The sequence below is a fragment of the Nyctereutes procyonoides genome, unplaced genomic scaffold (genome assembly GCF_905146905.1).
Source record: "Nyctereutes procyonoides isolate TBG_1078 unplaced genomic scaffold, NYPRO_anot_genome, whole genome shotgun sequence".
NCBI lineage: Eukaryota > Metazoa > Chordata > Mammalia > Carnivora > Canidae > Nyctereutes > Nyctereutes procyonoides.
The window spans coordinates 25,474,312-25,493,290 of NW_026575048.1; the positions used below are offsets into that span (position 1 = coordinate 25,474,312).

At 42.2% G+C, this 18,979-nt stretch overlaps 1 protein-coding gene across 9 annotated transcripts in view; it reads left to right on the forward strand.

Annotated features, from left to right (window-relative positions):
- The first annotated feature begins 4,557 nt into the window (after positions 1–4,557).
- BIRC6 (baculoviral IAP repeat containing 6) overlaps positions 4,558–18,979 on the forward strand; it is a 227,110-nt gene continuing 212,688 nt past the window's right edge. For 4 of the 9 annotated variants that reach the window (XM_055327048.1, XM_055327050.1, XM_055327051.1 and 1 more), the window contains exon 1: positions 4,573–4,891. In XM_055327048.1, coding sequence (XP_055183023.1) covers positions 4,642–4,891 — 250 coding nt within the window. In that variant the 5' untranslated portion in view covers positions 4,573–4,641. Of the gene's footprint in view, positions 4,892–18,979 lie in introns of all 9 variants that reach the window. The other 5 variants (XM_055327045.1, XM_055327046.1, XM_055327047.1 and 2 more) reach the window with 3 other exon arrangements.

Here is an 18,979-nt window from a genome sequence, read left to right on the forward strand (position 1 = left end):
CTTAGGGCAGCAAGAGTGAGGGGAAAAGGAACAAGAGGCAGGAGAGTAGAGAAAGCAAATATAAATTGTTGCATTAGCAGGCTGTTAGTTTCATAAGGAAACATAGATGACTTGTCATTCACATAGTATATGTTTCAAATGGGTTCTTTGGAACCAGGGCGTTTTCAAACAGTCCATTAAGGAGAGGAATTATCAGCCAACCCCTTTCCATCTTCTATGCCTTAATGGTCAAAGTCGGCCACGTGGTACATTAACTCCCCTGCACTTCTTGGTGGTGGAGTGTAGCTTGCCCAGGCAGCTACTGCAGAAACCAAATACCACACCTTACATTAAGATGCTTCATTACAAAGGTTCCAATTTCTTCACATCCTTATCAATACTTACTTTCTGGTTTTCAATTTTTTCCTTTTCATAGTTGCCATCCTAATGAGTGTGAAGTTGTATCTCGTTGTTTTGTCAGAGAGTAAATTTTAATGATACATATGGGCTGTCAGTATCAGCCTTTCCATTAGAAATCATTAGAACTTCATAATTTTCTGCATTGAGATAAAGCAAATCTGCCTATAAACTTCTGGGCATTAGGGTGATAATTTCTTTTTCTTTTCTTTTTTTCTTTTTTTTTTTTAGTTTAGAGATTCTGTTATTATCAACAAACTTTTATTCCCTCTAAATTTAGATTCCTTTATTACATCAGGCATTTGTTTTAGGCAACGTTTGTATATGGCTCAGTTGTGTGTGTGTTGTGAGTTTTACTAGCGTGTGTTATAAATGTGCCCAAATTTTATATTTGGCATGACCTCAGTTACCCATTCAGTGTCCCCTTAGTATTTACCAGGGAATCATTAGGGAGAGTGTTTATTCTGTAAGCTCCAGAATCAGTTTTGGTCTCTCTCTGCTCTTATGGAGCTGCAGACACACACAGGCTTCTGTTCAGCCAATCATCACCTGTAGTTGTGGGTCAGTCAGGCCCTTTGAGACTTTAGTTTCTACTCTTCTTCATAGACTGCCTCCCACCACCAATGGCTGCCCAAGGTAAAGATGGGTGGGTCTGAGAAACTGCTCTCTATGCTTTTTATTTCTTTTTCTTGCCTTGTTGCAAGACTTCTGGACTTATAAGTTCCAGAGTTTTTAGTTCTTTGAAAAGTAGTAGTGAAAATAGATGTCCTTGACTTGTCCTTGATTTTAGAGGGAAAGCATTCAGTCTGTTAAGTATGCTGTTAGCTGTAGGTTTTTGTTTTGGTAGATGCTTTTTACCAAGTTGAGGGAATTTTCCTTTATTTTTAGTTGGCTGTTTAGTTGGCTGTTTTTTTTTTTTTCTTTGGATGGATGCAGGGTTTTGTCAAATGCTTTTTCTGTATTGGGCCCCCTTTCCAAGTCCACATTTGTGATTCCAGCAAATTCCTCTTTCTAAATGACTGTCATTGGGAATTTCTACTTTCTTTTTTTTTTAAGATTTTATTTATTCATAGAGATGCAGAGAGAGAGGGAGAGAGGCAGAGACACAGGCAGAGGGAGAAGCAGGCTTCATGCAGGGAGCCTGACGTGGGACTCAATCCAGGGTCTCCAGGATCATGCCCTGGGTTGCAGGCAGCGCTAAACTGCTGCGCCACTGGGGCTGCCCTCTACTTTCTTTAAGCAATCACCACCTATGCCCAAAATGGTTTGGCTGGAAGCCCTCAAAGTCCATCACTTCAAAATAGACTATTCATAAAAATCAGTGTATTTTTCAAAGTTAGAAGTATTCATTCTCAATTCCACATGCAGAAAGAAATCAACACAGTTGATGCTGAACTTCACTCAGCTTTTCCAGTTTTTATGGTAATTTCAATTTAAGGAATCTTAACCTGAGTCCTGAAACACTAAACTGCAGGTTTTTTTTTTTTTTTTTAAGATTTATTTATTTATTCATGAGAGAGAAAAAGAGAGAGAGAGAGGCAGAGAAACAGGCAGAGGGAGAAACAGGCTCCACACAGGGAGCCCGATGTGGGACTCGATCCTGGGACTCCAGGATCACGCCCCAGGCTAAAGGCAGGTGCTAAACTGCTGAGCCACCCAGGGATCCCCTAAACTGCAGTTTTTTGAGATCTCAGTAAGCACTCAACAAAAATATGTATTCACAAAAACAAGCAACAAGTTACACTACAGAGTGCTCTTTGAAACACTGTTTTTTCAGGAATCTATGGTCATAGGAGTTTGTGAAATATTGGTTAAGGAAGGTTAAATAGGATTTTTTTTTATCATAGAAGGTCTCAGAGCTTTTGGTATGCTTATGTGTATTATAAATCTCCAAGAGGAGAAATATAGGGCTAGTTGTTTCCTACATTTGATTATGGTAGTGTTTTATTTCAGAACATCTTCTGGGTAGCTTTGGAAAATGCTGGTTTACAAGTGAGAGCAGTCTAAATTCATAGAGAGAAAAGACAGATATTTTTTTCCTAATTAAAAAAAATGTATCACGGGCTAACAGATAAAACTGCTTCAATTCTTTTCAATATGGTATAACATTGAAGTATACTAAGTTTAAATTTAGTGTTCAGGTTATTAGTTTGTTTTCTCTATCAATACAATGGGGGACTTGATTTGCATTTAAGGCCTATTCAGGTACCCTTTCAGATTAATGAAAAAGTTTGGCTCAACTTTAAATAGTAGTTTTTAGTTTCTGCTTGTGTCCTAAGATGTAAAACACTTTTAGAATGACACCTCCAGTTACATTTAGATTTGATTATTTGCATACTTTATTTACCTCAAGGCACTGAAGTTTTGAGCAGGAGGGTTAAGTTAGAAGTCTGGATTCTAGAGTCAAACTGTCTGAGTTCAAACTCTAGCTTGCTGTTAACCCTTCCTCCTAAGCTGGGAGACCTTGGACAAACCTTAACCTCTCAATGTGTCCATTTTTAGTTTTCAAGTACTTTGATAAGTTTTACAATTTACAAGTCTTGTAACAAACCTAAGTAGGGCAAATAATTTTATCATTTCCAATTGACACTTGGTGGAACATTCTCAGGATGTGTAAGTAACTTGCTCAGGTTCATAGATAGAACTGATAAATGAAGCCGCAGTGACTCAAAATCAGATATTCATGTTGACTTTAATACTTGGGTATTTTTCCACTTTATTATATGTTGCCACCCAACATCAGATAAAAATGGCATATTTGCCATTCCAAAGTGGAATGGATAGATTAGATAAATACAACTTTACATACAAAAAAAAAAAACAGGTTTAGGAGGTAGTTGGGATAATGTATATGAAGACTCCTGAAGGAAGTGTGCAGGAATGTGGGTGGACAATTAACTTTCATTGAGCACCTACTGTGTATCACATGCTACTCTACACATTTTACATGACTTTTAATCCTCTCAACGGTACGTTAGTTGTGTGTTGTTGTTGTTGTTTTTTAAATATTTTACTTAAATTCAATTTGCCAACAGGACTTTAGGTTTTAAGGAAGAAAAATTTAGGCTTTTCAAGATAATCAAATGATCCCCAGAACATACAGTTCTGTATCCTGATTGTGGTGCAGCAATCCACACATGAGAAGAGGACAGAATTATATCCACAATACATAAATGTCAAATCCCTGCTTTTGATATTGTACTAAACTTATGTAACATATAACTGTTGGGGAACCTGGGTAAATTGGACCTGTCTGTTCCAACTGTGAGGAGCACGGGTCAGGTATTTTATAGACGTCCTTCAATTTGAGTTTGTCCATGTTTTTTTTTTTTTTTTTTTTTGATAGTTGGATAGGGATTATGGTTTTGGGGGAGGCAGACCACAGAGGTCTGTACTGTCTTTGCAAGTGTGACTCTAATAACTACTTTTAAATACAAAGATTGAAAACGCATTGCTATTCTTCAAAGGCGCACGACTAGTAAATTTACTTGACTACAGTCCTTTCTGCCCCCCCCCCCCACCTATTCACAATCCACAAACTTGAATGGGATGCGGATAAGGACACTAAGCTAAATGATATGCTTCCAGCACCTCTTCTCTGGCCCTTCTGCTCGACAAAAAAACCCAGATCTGGGTATGACGTTGTGCATCGTCGTCTGGTTTCTCCCAGTCCAGACCACAGGTTTCCGTCCGCGGTCCTGCAGACCAGGGCCGCGGCCCAAAGCCCGGGGTCTCCCTCCGGCCGCAGCCAAGCAGCTGCGCGGCGCCCGCAGGGCACCGTCCCGGCGCAGCTGGAACCGCCGCAAGGGCGCCCACGCCAGCCGGCTCCGCGCGCGGGGCTCCCACGGAGCCCAACCCCCACCGCCGGGAGCGAGGGCGCGAGGCGGGGCCCCGGCGGCGGCCACGCCCCAGGCTCGCGGGGGGACGGCGGGCGGGAACTGGGACCTTGCGGACGCGGAGCCGGCGGGACCGGAGGCGCGTGGCACGCGCGAGCCCTCCCGCGCATGCTCCAGCCGCCCGCTGCCCGCCCCCCTCCGCGGGCCCCGCCTCCTGCGCGCCCTCCGAGCGCGGCCCCTCCGGGCGCGCGGCCGACGTCCCGCGTGCGTGCCGGCGCCTGACCTCACTTCCGGCTAACGCGCTCCGCTTGCCCCCTGGCCCCGGATGGTGACTGGCGGCGGCGCTGCACCTCCCGGGACTGTCACTGAGCCGCTTCCCAGTGTGATTGTGCTGAGCGCAGGCCGGAAGATGGCGGCTGCGGCTGCGGCGGCCTCGGGCCCGGGCTGCTCCTCGGCGGCGGCGGCGGCGGCGGCGGCGGCGGCCGGGGTCTCCGAGTGGCTGGTGCTGCGGGACGGCTGCATGCGCTGCGACGCCGACGGGCTGCACAGCCTCTCCTACCACCCGGCGCTCAACGCCATCCTGGCCGTCACCAGTCGCGGGACCATCAAAGTCATCGACGGCACCTCGGGGGCCACCCTGCAGGCCTCGGCGCTCAGCGGTGAGTGTGCGGCACGCCGGGCGGGGGCCGGGCCGCCGCGGGAGGAGCCGGGCCCGCGGGATGCCGGGGAAGGAAGCCGCCCAGCCCCGGGGCCCGGCCTCCGGAGGAGGGGAAGCGGCGTGACGGGCGTGGGGTGGCGAGCGCAGGGCTGGGGGCTCGGGCCCGGAAGCCGATGGACGAGGGCCGTGGGGCTCGTGGGGCTTTCTCAGCGGCTGCAGCTGGGAAGAAACGCCTGGCGAGTCGGGGAGTGGTGGGAGTCGCCTTTCGGGCCTTGAGCGTCCGGTGTAGGTTGGTCCTCCGGGGGAGGTGGGGAGGCCTCGGAGCTCGGCACCCGAGCAGGCCGGGCCCCCGTGTGGGTCCTGCGGAAGGGGCCGCTGCTGCCCTCTACTAGGTCGGAGAGCTTGGGCCCGACGGGGAGCCCGGTGGCCGGAGGCGAGCGGCGGAGCCGGCAGCCAAGCCCTTCCGTCTGGGGCGGAGAAGCGGGTACTCGGCTGTTCCAGGACCCGCAGGTGCAGGGATGTACCGCGGGCTTCGCGCGGGGGGTGGGGGCGGGGGTGCCCCTGGAGTGGGGGTGGGGAGGGAAGTAGGCGGGCCGGCTGCCTGAACTGTTGGTCGACGGCTTTAGGACTGGCGGACGCCGTGGAAGACTAGACCTTGTCCCCTAGCTCGGGGCTTCCAACTTCTGCCCCCCGGTGATGAGAAACTGAGGGCCCGCGCGGTGTACGAAACGTAGATTCCCTCGGGTTCCTGGTGAGGTCGAACTTACGGCCCTCTCTCCTTGTTTTACCACAGCGAGCCGAAAAGTTAGGATTCGGAGGTATGGGAGTCTCTCCGGTGGAGGAGAGCACTTCGGGGAGGCGTGAACGCTGTTCCAGGACGGGACTTGATGCATTAGGTGAACGCTCTGTGTACTGGAGTGCAGTGCTTTGGAATTGCCCTGGCCAGGTTTTCTTGGGCCGAAGATGACATTTCATTTGCGGTTAAACGATGTGTAGCTGGACTTAGACGTTCTAAGTTGAGATTGAAAAGTTAATATAGTTGTTAGACTCGTGCACAGAGATCTATAGGACTGCCCGCATTTGGCCAAGTAAGCTAGTTCTGTGGCTTACCAGTTCGCTTATATGTTAACGTACACAGATACAGGTCGCGATTCTAGTTGACTGTGTAATCAGGCATGTCAGAGTTGACAGCACTGTAGGGATACAAGGATAAAATAAGGAATTTAACTTTTGTTGATGTGAGAGTTGTGAAAGAAATGGGTTGTCGATAGCTACAGAATGTAAACCTGGATCATATCTAAGATAAGTCTAAGAGAAAGTTTCGGATTGTAGACTTGTACTTTTTCTTTTCTTGGTTTAGTAAAGGTCGGGGCGAGTGGGGGGGGGGCGGGGGGCGGGGTGGTGTCCCAGATGTAACAATGAGCGGAAACTACAATTTGGACGTAACAACTTGTCACTATGTATGAGAGGGAGATACTGATTGGTAATTGGATATCTTTCTTCTTAAACTCACCTAAAATATTTCAAATACAGAAAGGTGTTAAAGAATAAGATGAAAAAACATGTAACTCTGACTGTGAAATAAGACATTAGAAAGTTAAAGCCTTCTCTGTAATTCTTGGATGGCAGTCCTCCAGTCCTCTCTCCCTCTCCCCCATGAGCATTCCCCTTAATTTGGTTTTATTGTTTTCACACATTTTATGTTTTTCGTGTATGCTTGTATCTTTAAACAGTATCTAATACTGTCTTTCATGATTTTAAACTTTGACTAATTGGTACCATAGTATATGTATTTGAGTTTTTTGTAAAAAGCTATATTAATGGAAGTTTTAAAATGTTTTTGATAGAAAGGAGTCTACCGGAGTGTTTATGCTTGGAGCCTATGAGAGAAATAATGTGTTTTAGAGTTATAAGTGGTTGGGGAAATTGGACATGTATGAATGTGTCTGTTGTGAAAGGGAAGAAAACAGTCACTCTAGTGGTAGATTTCTAAAAGAGAAGGTTTTAGGGTTTTAATACGAGTTTCAAGGTACATGCATAGGACATCATTGATTTGGGATAACTTGCCTGGGATATGTTGTGGAATTTGTTAACTAGAAAAGTATGGGATGGAATACGATTGCAGATGCCCATGCACTGATGTTTGAATGTGTGATTAACAATATGTAGGAGTGATACTGTACATAGAAAACCCAAAAGCCTCAACCCCAAGATTGCTAGAACTCATACAGCAATTTGGTAGCATGGCAGGATACAAAATCAATGCCCAGAAGTCAATGGCATTTCTATACACTAACAATGAGACTGAAGAAAGAGAAATTAAGGAGTCAATCCCATTTACAATTGCACCCAAAAGCATAAGATACCTAGGAATAAACCTAACCAAAGAGGTAAAGGATCTATACCCTAAAAACTATAGAACACTTCTGAAAGAAACTGAGGAAGACACAAAGAGTTGGAAAAATATTTCATGCTCATGGATTGGCAGAATTAATATTGTGAAAATGTCAATGTTACCAAGGGCAATTTACACGTTTAATGCAATCCCTATCAAAATACCATGGACTTTCTTCAGAGAGTTAGAACAAATTATTTTAAGATTTGTGTGGAATCAGAAAAGACCCCGAATAGCCAGGGGAATTTTAAAAAAGAAAACCATATCTGGGGGCATCACAATGCCAGATTTCAGGTTGTACTACAGAGCTGTGGTCATCAAGACAGTGTGGTACTGGCACAAAAACAGACACATAGATCAATGGAACAGAATAGAGAACCCAGAAGTGGACCCTTAACTTTATGGTCAACTAATATTCGATAAAGGAGGAAAGACTATCCACTGGAAGAAAGACAGTCTCTTCAGTAAATGGTGCTGGGAAAATTGGACATCCACATGCAGAAGAATGAAACTAGACCACTCTCTTGCACCATACACAAAGATAAACTCAAAATGGATGAAAGATCTAAATGTGAGACAAGATTCCATCAAAATCCTAGAGGAGAACACAGGCAACGCCCTTTTTGAACTTGGCCACAGTAACTTCTTGCAAGATACATCCACGAAAGCAAAAGAAACAAAAGCAAAAATGAACTATTGGGACTTCATCAAGATAAGAAGCTTTTGCACAGCAAAGGATACAGTCAACAGAACTAAAAGACAACCTACAGAATGGGAGAAGATATTTGCAAATAACATATCAGATAAAGGGCTAGTTCCCAAAATCTATAAAGAACTTATTAAACTCAACAGCAAAGAAACAAACAATCCAATCATGAAATGGGCAAAGGACATGAAGAGAAATCTCACAGAGGAAGACATAGACATGGCCAACATGAATATGAGAAAATGCTCCGCATCACTTGCCATCAGGGAAATACAAATCAAAACCACAATGAGATACCACCTCACACCAGTGAGAATGGGGAAAATTAACAAGGCAGGAAACCACAAATGTTGGAGAGGATGCGGAGAAAAGGGAACCCTCTTACACTGTTGGTGGGAATGTGAACTGGTGCAGCCACTCTGGAAAACTGTGTGGAGGTTCCTCAAAGAGTTAAAAATAGACCTGCCCTACGACCCAGCAATTGCACTGTTAGGGATTTACCCCAAAGATTCAGATGCAATGAAACGCCGGGACACCTGCACCCCGATGTTTCTAGCAGCCATGTCCACAATAGCCAAACTGTGGAAGGAGCCTCGGTGTCCATCGAAAGATGAATGGATAAAGAAGATGTGGTTTATGTATACAATGGAATATTACTCAGCCATTAGAAACGACAAATACCCACCATTTGCTTCAACGTGGATGGAACTGGAGGGTATTATGCTGAGTGAAGTAAGTCAATTGGAGAAGGACAAACAGTGTATGTTCTCATTCATTTGGGGAATATGAATAATAGTGAAAGGGAATATAAGGGAAGGGAGAAGAAATGTGTGAGAAATATCAGAAAGGGAGACAGAACATGAAGACTCCTAACTCTGGGAAACGAACTAGGGGTGGTGGAAGGGGAGGAGGGCGGGGGGTGGGGGTGAATGGGTGACGGGCACTGAGGGGGACACTTGACGGGATGAGCACTGGGTGTTATTCTGTATGTTGATAAATTGAACACCAATAAAAATTAATTTATTAAAAAAAAACAATATGTAGGAGGGTTTATGGTAAACAAAAGGATTACAGAAAAGGTTTGAAACTAGCAATGGACAAAATCTGAAATGTCTTCATTTATGAGACTCACAGCTATTAATAATAACTATCAGAGGTTTTATAGAGTTTTGTATATGTCATCTATTCAGGTGATTGGGGAGGAAGTGCTGCTTTTTTTTTTTTTTTTTTTTTTGGTCTTGTCTGGAATACGTATGTATTTTATATATTTGTTGAGGTTTGCTCTTAATTAATAGAGGGTGACAGTCCTATAAATAGAATGAGAAGGTGCCAGTAGTGACCATGGCTCTAATGTGACCCCTCTTTCCAGTTAAGGGGGCAAGGAGCAACTTTTTTAATACTCCAGAGGAAAGACATCTTTGTGTAAAGGGAAAAAGCATGGTATAACCATAATAGTTTTAATGGGTGATAGTGTGTCTTCTGAATGGGTTCAGGTTTTAGGGTTTTGGGTAGCTTTTTAGTGTAGATTGGACATTGAAGGGTGGGAGCAGGACTTGTGTGTGTATATATTCAATTGGGTGGAAAAGGTGAATTTTTGACTGTCCACTAGTGTGTGTCTTCACAGTATCTGTATCTGTTACAAAATGTTTGTAAATATACTTTCATTAGATTAAAAGCTATCAGTACAACATTGGCTAGGCAGTATTTGTTCCCTTTTAGCCTTTAAGAGTTAAGATTTCTGAGTCTCTAGGCTGATTCTGTGGCCTGGCATTCTTTGACTTCCATGATTTGGTCTCTACCAGTCTCTCTAGTCTTATCACCCTATTTAGTTTTGTGAACTGGTTCATTTAATTTCCTTTCCTAGCTCAGTAGTTTTGCTCATTCTTGGAATGCACCAATTCCCTCCAGACATATCTTAGCTATTTTTCAGGACCTAGAGCAGATCTTAACTTCCTGATTCTTTTAGTCTGAAGTGATCCACTGAACCCCTACGCACATATTGTCCTCTTAACGTCTATTTTGGTAATTTGGCAGCTTAGTGTGTTTGGTATATTTTCTTTCTTGAACTATTTAAATTCCATTTTGTTTAGCTTTTTGTGAATATACAGTGTCCGTTTAACTATATTTAAAATTCCTTGTGGGAAGAAACCTGTCCCCTTGCTTATATCCCCTTATTTTCCCTAGTACAAAATATTAATAAATATTTTTGATTTGTGTATATGTGCTAGTGAGTATGTTAAATAGATGCTTCTTTACATCCTGCCTGCTAAATACACCTTTGTTTTTTTCCCCTTTCTTTTCTTAAATAGATTGTATTTTTAGAGCAGTTTCAAGTTCACGGTAAAATTGAGCAGAAAGTAGAGTTTCTACATACCTCCTGCTCCCTGTGCACACACAATCTCCTTTCACTATCAATGTGTTTGTTACAGTCAGTGAACTTGCATTAACACATCATTATCCCCCAAGTCCATAGTTGACATTAGGGTTCACTCTTCGTCTTGCACATCCTATGGGTTCTGACAAATTGATATACAGAATAGTTTCACTTTCATAAAAATCCTCTTTGTTCTGCCTGTTAATCTGTCTCTCTCTCCCACCCCCTGCCATTCCCTGATCTTTTTGACTGTCTCTATAGTTTGGCCTTTTCTGGAATGTCATATAGTTGGAGTTATACAGTATGTAGCCTTTTCAGTTTGGCTTCTTTCACTTAGGAATATGCATTTAAGTTCTTGCAGGTCTCTTCATGGCTTTCTAACTTATTGCTTTTTAGCATTGAATAATATTCCATTGTCTGGATGTACCACAGTTCATTTACCCATTCACCTGAAAGACATTTTGGTTGCTTCCAGGTTGTGGCAGTTATGAATAAAGCTGCTATAAATATTTGTGTGCAGATTTTTGTGTGGACATGACTTTTTAGTTTATCTGGGTAAATACCAAGGAGCACGAATGTCAGATCATGTGTTAGGAGTATGTTTAGTTTTTTTTTTTTTTTTTAAAGATTTTATTTATTCATGAGAGACACAGAGATGCAGAGAGAGAAGCAGAGACACAGGCAGAGGGAGAAGCAGGCGCCATGTAGGGAGCCGTTGTAGGACTCGATCCCGGGCCTCCAGGATCATGTCCTCGGGCTGAAGGCAGCGCCAAAATGCTGAGCCACCTGTCTGACCTATGTTTAGTTTTTTTTTTTTTAAAGATTTATTTATTTATTTATTTATTTATTTATTTATTTATTTGAGAGAGAGAGAGAGAGAGAGAGAGAGAGAGAGAGGCAGAGACACAGGCAGAGGGAGAAGCAGGCTCCATGCTGAGAGCCCAACGCGGGACTCGATCCCGGGACTCCAGGATCGCGTCCTGGGCCAAATGCAGGTGCCAAACCGCTGAGCCACCCAGGGATCCCCCTATGTTTAGTTTTATAAGAAGTCTTCCAAAGCAGCTGTGCTATTTTGTTTTCCCAGTGGTAGTGAGAGTTCCTATTGCTTCTCATCCTTCTCAGCGTTTTATGCTTTTGGTTTTGGATTGTGGCCATTCTAATAGGTGTGTAGTGGTATCTCATTGTTTTAATTTGCAATTCCCTAATGACATTTGATGCTGGACATCTTTTCATAGGCTAATATGTGCACTTTGGATTTTTAAAAATTATTTATTTATTTATTCATGAGAGATACAGAGAGGGAGAGGCAGAGACACAGGCAGACGGAGAAGCAGGCTCCATGCAGGGAGCCGGACGTGGGACTCGATCCCGGGTCTCCAGGATCACACCTTAGGCTGAAGGTGGCACTAAACCGCTGAGCCACCAGGGCTGCCTGTGCGCTTTGGATTTTAAAAATCAAAATAGTTCTACATACACCTCTTGACCATATTGTTGATATTACTAGGTCTGTTCCTCTCTTTAGCTATTGTTTGTGCCTGCAATTTAGCATAATTGGAAGGAGCCTGGTTTTGGAGACAGTTGGCTCAGGTGAGGATTCCAATATCTTCTTTGCCTCACCTCCCGATTTAAATGTGTAGCCTTGCCTGGATTCCTTAACATTTCTGTTCGTTTCCCTATTTGCAAAATGGGGATGATAATTATACTAATTGTGAGGATTAAGTGTTAATACACAGTTCTTAGAACTGTGTGTTCAGTGTTCAAAAATATTTCTTCTATTGTAAATCTTTGTAAATACTTTTTGTTTACTTAAACCTTTTTGATATTCTGTGTTAAATCTTTTGAACTTAATCCTAAATTTGAACTAAGGAATTTTTCCTATTTGGATCTAGTTTTTGCTTCGATGTAAGGGTAAAGTATTGCTAATTTGTTCAGTCCTTCCGTTTTTGATTTAAGTGATCTCTACACCCAACATGGGGCTTGAACTCATGGCCCCGATATCAAGAGTTGAATGCTCTACTTACTGAGCCAGCTAGGCTCCCTTGTTAAGTAGTTTCTTATTTAATTATTGGTAGTAGTGTTTTCTCTTACTTTCTGAAATAGTGCCCTCCTCCCCAAATGTAGTACATTTTGTATTTGCTTTTTTAATAAACTGTTTTGAGGGCATGTGGAAAGAGAATGGGTATTTATATTTTAAATATTTCTGAATTTTGAATTTTAGTTCACTTACTAATTCACTCTCTAAACTTCCTGAACTTCAGCTTCTTCATCTGTAAATTACGATTAACATTTAATAGGATGGTTGTGTAGATTAGGTGGTAAATGTGTTAAAGTGCTTTAATGCTGCTTGGCATATGTACACAGTGAATGTTCTCTTAACCCTCATGGGTACTTACTATTGCCATGCTCCTCACTGTTACTTTATTTTTTTATTTTTTACTTTCTTAGATTTTTATTTATTCATCAGAGACACAGGGAGAGAAAGGAGGCAGAGACAAAGGCAGAGGGAGAAGCAGGCTCCTCGCAGGGAGCCCACTGCGGGACTCAGTCCCCAGACCTGGGAGTCACACCTTGAGCCAAAGACAGGCGCTCAACCGCTGAGCCACCCACGCATCCCACCTCACTATTACTTTAAAAAAAATGTTCACTGACTTAGTGTGTTTATATGCAGAGGACAGATAATCATTGAAATGCACATGGAAATGGAAATGTTGGTGACAAATACTATCTCTATTTGGATAAATGTCTTTCAGTGTATTGGGTAGCTAAATGTCAGAATGATGTTAAGGCTGTTGTATTACTAGTTCTATGTATATACGGACTGTTTATGTAGTATGTGTACGTAAATAACTGAGGATGTATATGTGTGGATATTAATCAGTAGATGTTGTAGCATATGTGTAAAAGGAAATCATGTCTCTTCAGTTTCTGAAGTGGCTTCCAGATTTCTGTCACTGTGAAGAAACTCCAAAGCTTCTCAGTGTTTATAGAGAATTATTCTGGTTTCATATTTTTTTATGAATATTTCCCTTTGACATTGATTTGATTTGAGTAATTTCCACGATGGTCACTGTATTTATTCCATTCCAGTTGCAGGAAAGTTCACTTTCGGTGGATTTTTACTATTTTTTGATATGAACTTTTTGTACAGACTTAAAGCCCAGAGCCGCCTGCTCCAAGAAGTCTTGGGAGTATAAAAACTTGTTAGGTTAGACTGCATAATTTCCAAAAAATATTTTTTTGGGGGATAAAACTCATTTATTATCACTTTGTTAGAGGTATAAAAAATATGTTTTTACTGCTTCTGAATTAGGCATGCATTAATTTGGATAAAATGTAAAATCTTCCTCTAGGTCTCAGTTTTGAATTTTTTTTTTAATTTTTATTTATTTATGATAGTCACAGAGAGAGAGAGAGAGAGAGAGAGAGAGAGAGAGAGAGGCAGAGACACAGGCAGAGGGAGAAGCAGGCTCCATGCACCGGGAGCCCGACGTGGGATCCGATCCCGGGTCTCCAGGATCGCGCCCTGGGCCAAAGGCAGGCGCCAAACCGCTGCGCCACCCAGGGATCAGTTTTGGAAATTGTAAATGATTCAGACCACTTCTTATTTCCTGACTTACCTTGGTTCAGGCAGCCTTCCTAGTCTCAATTATTCTTTTATGATAGATGATAAACACCATATAGAGTTGGGATTTCAGTAGTCCTAGAAGATAGCTGTCTCCTCAGTGCATCTGAGTTCTTTATAAAAACTTAATTGGGCAAATCTCTTTGTGGGCTGAGTATAAACTATGTTGCAGTTGACAGATTTTAGTAATACTATGTGTTGACTTATGTCAAAGATTTGCTGTTTTACTTTTTAAGATTTTATTTTTTAATTACTTTTAAAGATAGGTTTATTTATTTGAGGTGGGGGAAGGGTACAGAGAGGAAGGGACAGTCTGAAACAGACTGCTCGCTGAGTATGGAGCTTGGCTCATCCTCATGATCCGGAGATCACTACCTGAGCTGAAAGCAAGAGTTAGACGCTTAACAAACTGCACAGGTTCCTCTTAATATTTTATTTTTAAGTAATCCCTACACCCAACGTGGGGCTTGAACTTGTAACCCAAAGATCAAGAGTCTTGTGCTCTACCAACTAAGCCAGCCAGGGCCCAATTTGCTGTTTTATTAGCAGAACGTTGTCCCACAGTTAATTAGAGTGAATTTGTATTAAAATTAAAAAAATATTTTGCTTTTTTTTTTTAAGATTTTATTTATTTGAGAGTGAGATAGAGCAGTGAGCACTGGGAGAAGCAGAGAGAGGAAGAAGCAAACACCCTGCTAAGCAGGGAGTCCCACTGGATTTATCTTGGTCCGAACATCAAGGCCTGAGCTGAAGACTGTCGCTTAACCAACTGAGCCACCCAGGCACCCCTATTTTGCTATGTTTTTAAGATTCTCAAGATTTTCCAAAAAAAAATTTTTTTTTACATTTACCTCTCCAAGTTTTACTATTACCTGTTCAAAGATAGTGTTTTTTTCTTTTTTCTTTTTTTTTTTTTTTAGTATTTTATTTATTTATTCATGAGAGACACAGAGAGAGGGAGGCCGAGACACAGGCAGAGGGAGAAGCTCCCTGTAGGGAGCCTGATGTGGGACTCGATCCTAGGACCCTGGGATCCCGCCCGACCTGAGCTGAAGGCAGATGCTCAACCACTGAGCCACCCAGGCATCCTGAAATGGCAGTATTCATACAGTTTTCCATGTATGTGGAAATGTGACTGGGTAAAATCTAATGGACATACATAATACTTTTGTATTATAGGAGAAATATAAACTATGTAAGTTAATTGATTTTGAACTTAAATTGTTAAAAGCAAGGTAATGAGCTAGTTGATTGCTATTTATACATTTATTGAACATTTGCTAGGCACAGGGGGACAAAGTAAGGCAACATTTTGGCTCTTGAATGTGCTTAGCGATGTGTCTAGGTAAATCATTTTAGCATAATGTTACAAGTACTGTAATTCAGATAGGCAGAAAGCTGTGTGAATAGAAGAGGTAGTTTCTTCAATCAATCTGAGGGAAATAGAAGACTTCTCAAAGGAGGTTTTTTTTTTTTTTTAAATTTTTTATTTAGTTATTCACAAGAGACACAGAGACAGAGGCAGAGAGACACAGGTAGAGGGAGGAGAAGCAGGCTCCATGCAGTGATCCTGATGTGGGACTAGATCCTGGGACTCCAGGATCACCGCTGAGCCACCAGGCGTCCCAAGGCAGTTGCTTTTATGGTTTATTTTGAAAGATGAGATGGTGGGAGGGAATGTTACTGGGGATCATCATCTTAAGATAGGGTACTTGCTGGGCAGCCCCGGTGGCCCAGCAGTTTGGCGCCGCCTTCAGCCCGGGACCTGATCCTGGAGACCCGGGATCAAGTCCCACGTCGGGCTCCCTGCATGGAGCCTGCTTCTCCCTCTGCCCCCCTCCCCCTGTCGTGAATAAATAAATAGAATCTTTAAAAAAAAAGATAGGGTACTTGCTTGTGTGGAGACATTTTAGTCTTTTCAAAACATGGTGAATTTAAGGAACAAAGAGAAGTTTTTCAAGGAAACCAGTTGGGGTTTAGGGTGTATGAGGGGATGGTTAGAGTTGAAGCTGAGAGATAAGCAAGGACAAGATCATAATATGTTTTGTTAAGAAATTTGACTTGATGTCAATGGTAGGGAGCCATTGTAGGTAATTACATCATCAAATTTGTTTTTAGAGAGGTTTGAAGCTAATGCCCAGGTGTGAGAAGTGATGAGAGCTTTGTGTAAGTTAGTTTGAAAGATAGGAACAACATAATTTTTAGTGAGTATGGGGTTGAGAAAGATTGACAAGGTGAAAAGTACTCATGTGTGGGTTCTTACTTTGGGTAACTGGGTGAATGGTGTTTATTAACTGAAATAAGTAATATAAGAAGGTGTGGTGAGTAGTTATTGTTGGAGAAGTTGGAGCAAGAGGGAGATAGTGATGTTGGTCCTGGATTTTAAGATTAATTTTAAGATTCTTGAAGGACATCCAAGGAGAGATGTCCAGAAGGCATTGGGAATTCAGAGTTGAAGCTTGAGGATTTGGGAACACAAATTAGGAAGGCATTGGCAATTATAGAGAATGCTGAGCCTAGTGGTTAAGGATATTGGTTCTGGAACCAGACTGCATTTCATTTCATGATTCACCACTTATTTGTGCCTTTAGGCAAGATGTTTAACTTTTCTTTGCACACCTAACTTGTTGGGATATTGGAAAGTTTAAATAAGCTGATAGGGATCCCTGGGTGGTGCAGCGGTTTGGCGCCTGCCTTTGGCCCAGGGCGTGATCCAGGAGACCCCGGATCGAATCCCACGTCGGGCTCCCGGTGCATGGAGCCTGCTTCTCCCTCTGCCTGTGTCTCTGCCTCTATCTCTCTCTCTGTGTGTGACTATCATAAATAAATAAAAATTAAAAAAAATAAGCTGATAGACATAGGTACTGCTGAATCTACCATAGGCACTCAAGAAGTGTTACTTTTGGTTTGGTGTTCTTAATTATTTTTTTGTGTGTGTTCTTAATTATATAGTTCAATTCAACAAATGTTTATTTGCTATGTGAAGATAATAAGATGAATTTGAAATCCTCCCTGCCTCCCAATTTGAAAAGTTTTCTAGAAGAGGTGACACCTTGGATCTTGGAAGAAAAGGAGTTAGCCAGGATACCTGGGTGGATCAGTGGTTAAGCGCATCTGCCTTTGGCTCAGGGCGTGATCCTGGAGTACCTAGATCCAGTCCCACATTGGGCTCCCTGCATGGAGTCTGCTTCTCCCTCTGTCTGTGTTTCTGCCTCTCTCTCTCTCTCTCTCTCTCTCTCTCTCTCTCTGTTTCTCATGAATAAATAAATAAAATCTTAAAAAAAGAAAAAAAGAAAAGGAGTTAGCCAGGCAGAGGGAACAGCATGAGCAAGAGTAGAGGCATGAAGCAGGTAGTATTTGTTATAAGCATGTTGGTATTAGAATTCAGAGTACAAGGATGGGAGTGATGAGGTAGCCTGAAGATCTTGGATTTGGTCCCTCTGATCTATGGCTCACATATATATATTCCAGGGCAAGAACTCTTAGTTTAAGGTAAAAAATTTAGGGACCCATTATTACAAATGAGCTTTGTTCTTAGTGTCAGTTAGTTGGAAAAATATTGTGAAAGGCTACTACTTTGAAGTAATTTTTGTTTTAGACTTATTACTACGTAATTTGCAAAACACTACAACACCAGGGGCACCTGAGTGGCCCAGTTGGTTAAACATCCAACTCTTGGTTTCAGCTCAGGTCATAATCTCATGGGTTGTGAGATGGAGCCCCATGTCTCTCGGGCTCCCCTCTCAGTGGAGAGCCTGCTTGAAAAATTCTCTCCCTCTTCCCCTCTCCCCACTTGTATGCCCACACACACTATCTCATTCTCTTTCTAAAATAAATAAATAAATAAATCTTAAAAAAAAAAAAAAAAACATAGGGTGCCTGGGTGGCTCAGTTGGTTGAGCATCTGTCTTAGGCTCAGGTCATGATCCTGAAGTTCTGAGATCCTTACTCAGCAGGGAGCCTACTTCTTTCTCCCTCTGCTTGCAGCTCCCCCTGCTTGCTTGTGCTGTCAGATAAAGAAATAAAATCTTAAAAAAAAAAAAAAAAAAAAAAAAAAGCAAAAACCCACTACAACACAGTGGGTTGGCATTTCCTCCTGCTGGTTTAGCTTTGATATTTTTACAGGGCAAATCAGTCTGTTAAGGCCCTTCCATCTGTCCTCCAACTTCAAAAATTTTTTTGCTATCCTCTCCTCACTTGTTCTTTTTGCCTTTGTGGGTTTATTTAATGCCCTCTTTGTTTCTTTATTATCTTTTTAGTGAGACTTGGGAGGAAGTAGAAGTACATGTGCACCCTTTATAACCTTGTTGTTTAACTGGCAATTTGTAGTTACAACTATACTTAAGGTGTTGAAAATTTGGTACTTTGTCTTTAGAGGTGTTGGTTGTAACTAACTACAAATAGACTATAAACAATAATAGAGTTCTGTAATATAGTTTAAAAGAACAGTGGGGAGTGGGTGGGAGGTACCTTTCTGATGTGTGCATTATACTGTTCATAGCCTCATGCCTTTGGCAAGGTAAGTTTGCAGAGTTACTTCTTTAAAATGGACTGGTAATTCTTGCTTTAAAAAATAATTTTAATTAATTAATTAATTAATTAATTAATTAATTACTTTTTTTGGTAAAGTAGGCTCCACGTCCAGTGTGGGGCTTGAACTCACAACTCTGAGATCAAGAGTTGAATGCTTTGTTGACTGAACCAGCCAAGTGCCCAGACTGGGTAATTTTTGTTTTTTTAAAGATTTTATTTATCTATTCATGAGAGAGAGACAGAGGGAGAAGCAGGTTCCCCGCGGGGAGCCCTATGTGGGACTCGATCCCAGGACCCTAGGATCACGCTCTGAGCCAAAGGCAGATGCTCAACCACTGAGCCACCCAGGCATCCCTCCAGACTGGGCAAATTTTTGCCCAGACTACTTAATCACTTGATAATGAATATAGAAATATCTTTTTAAAGTGTAGGACCTCAAATGTGAAGGAAATGAAAAAG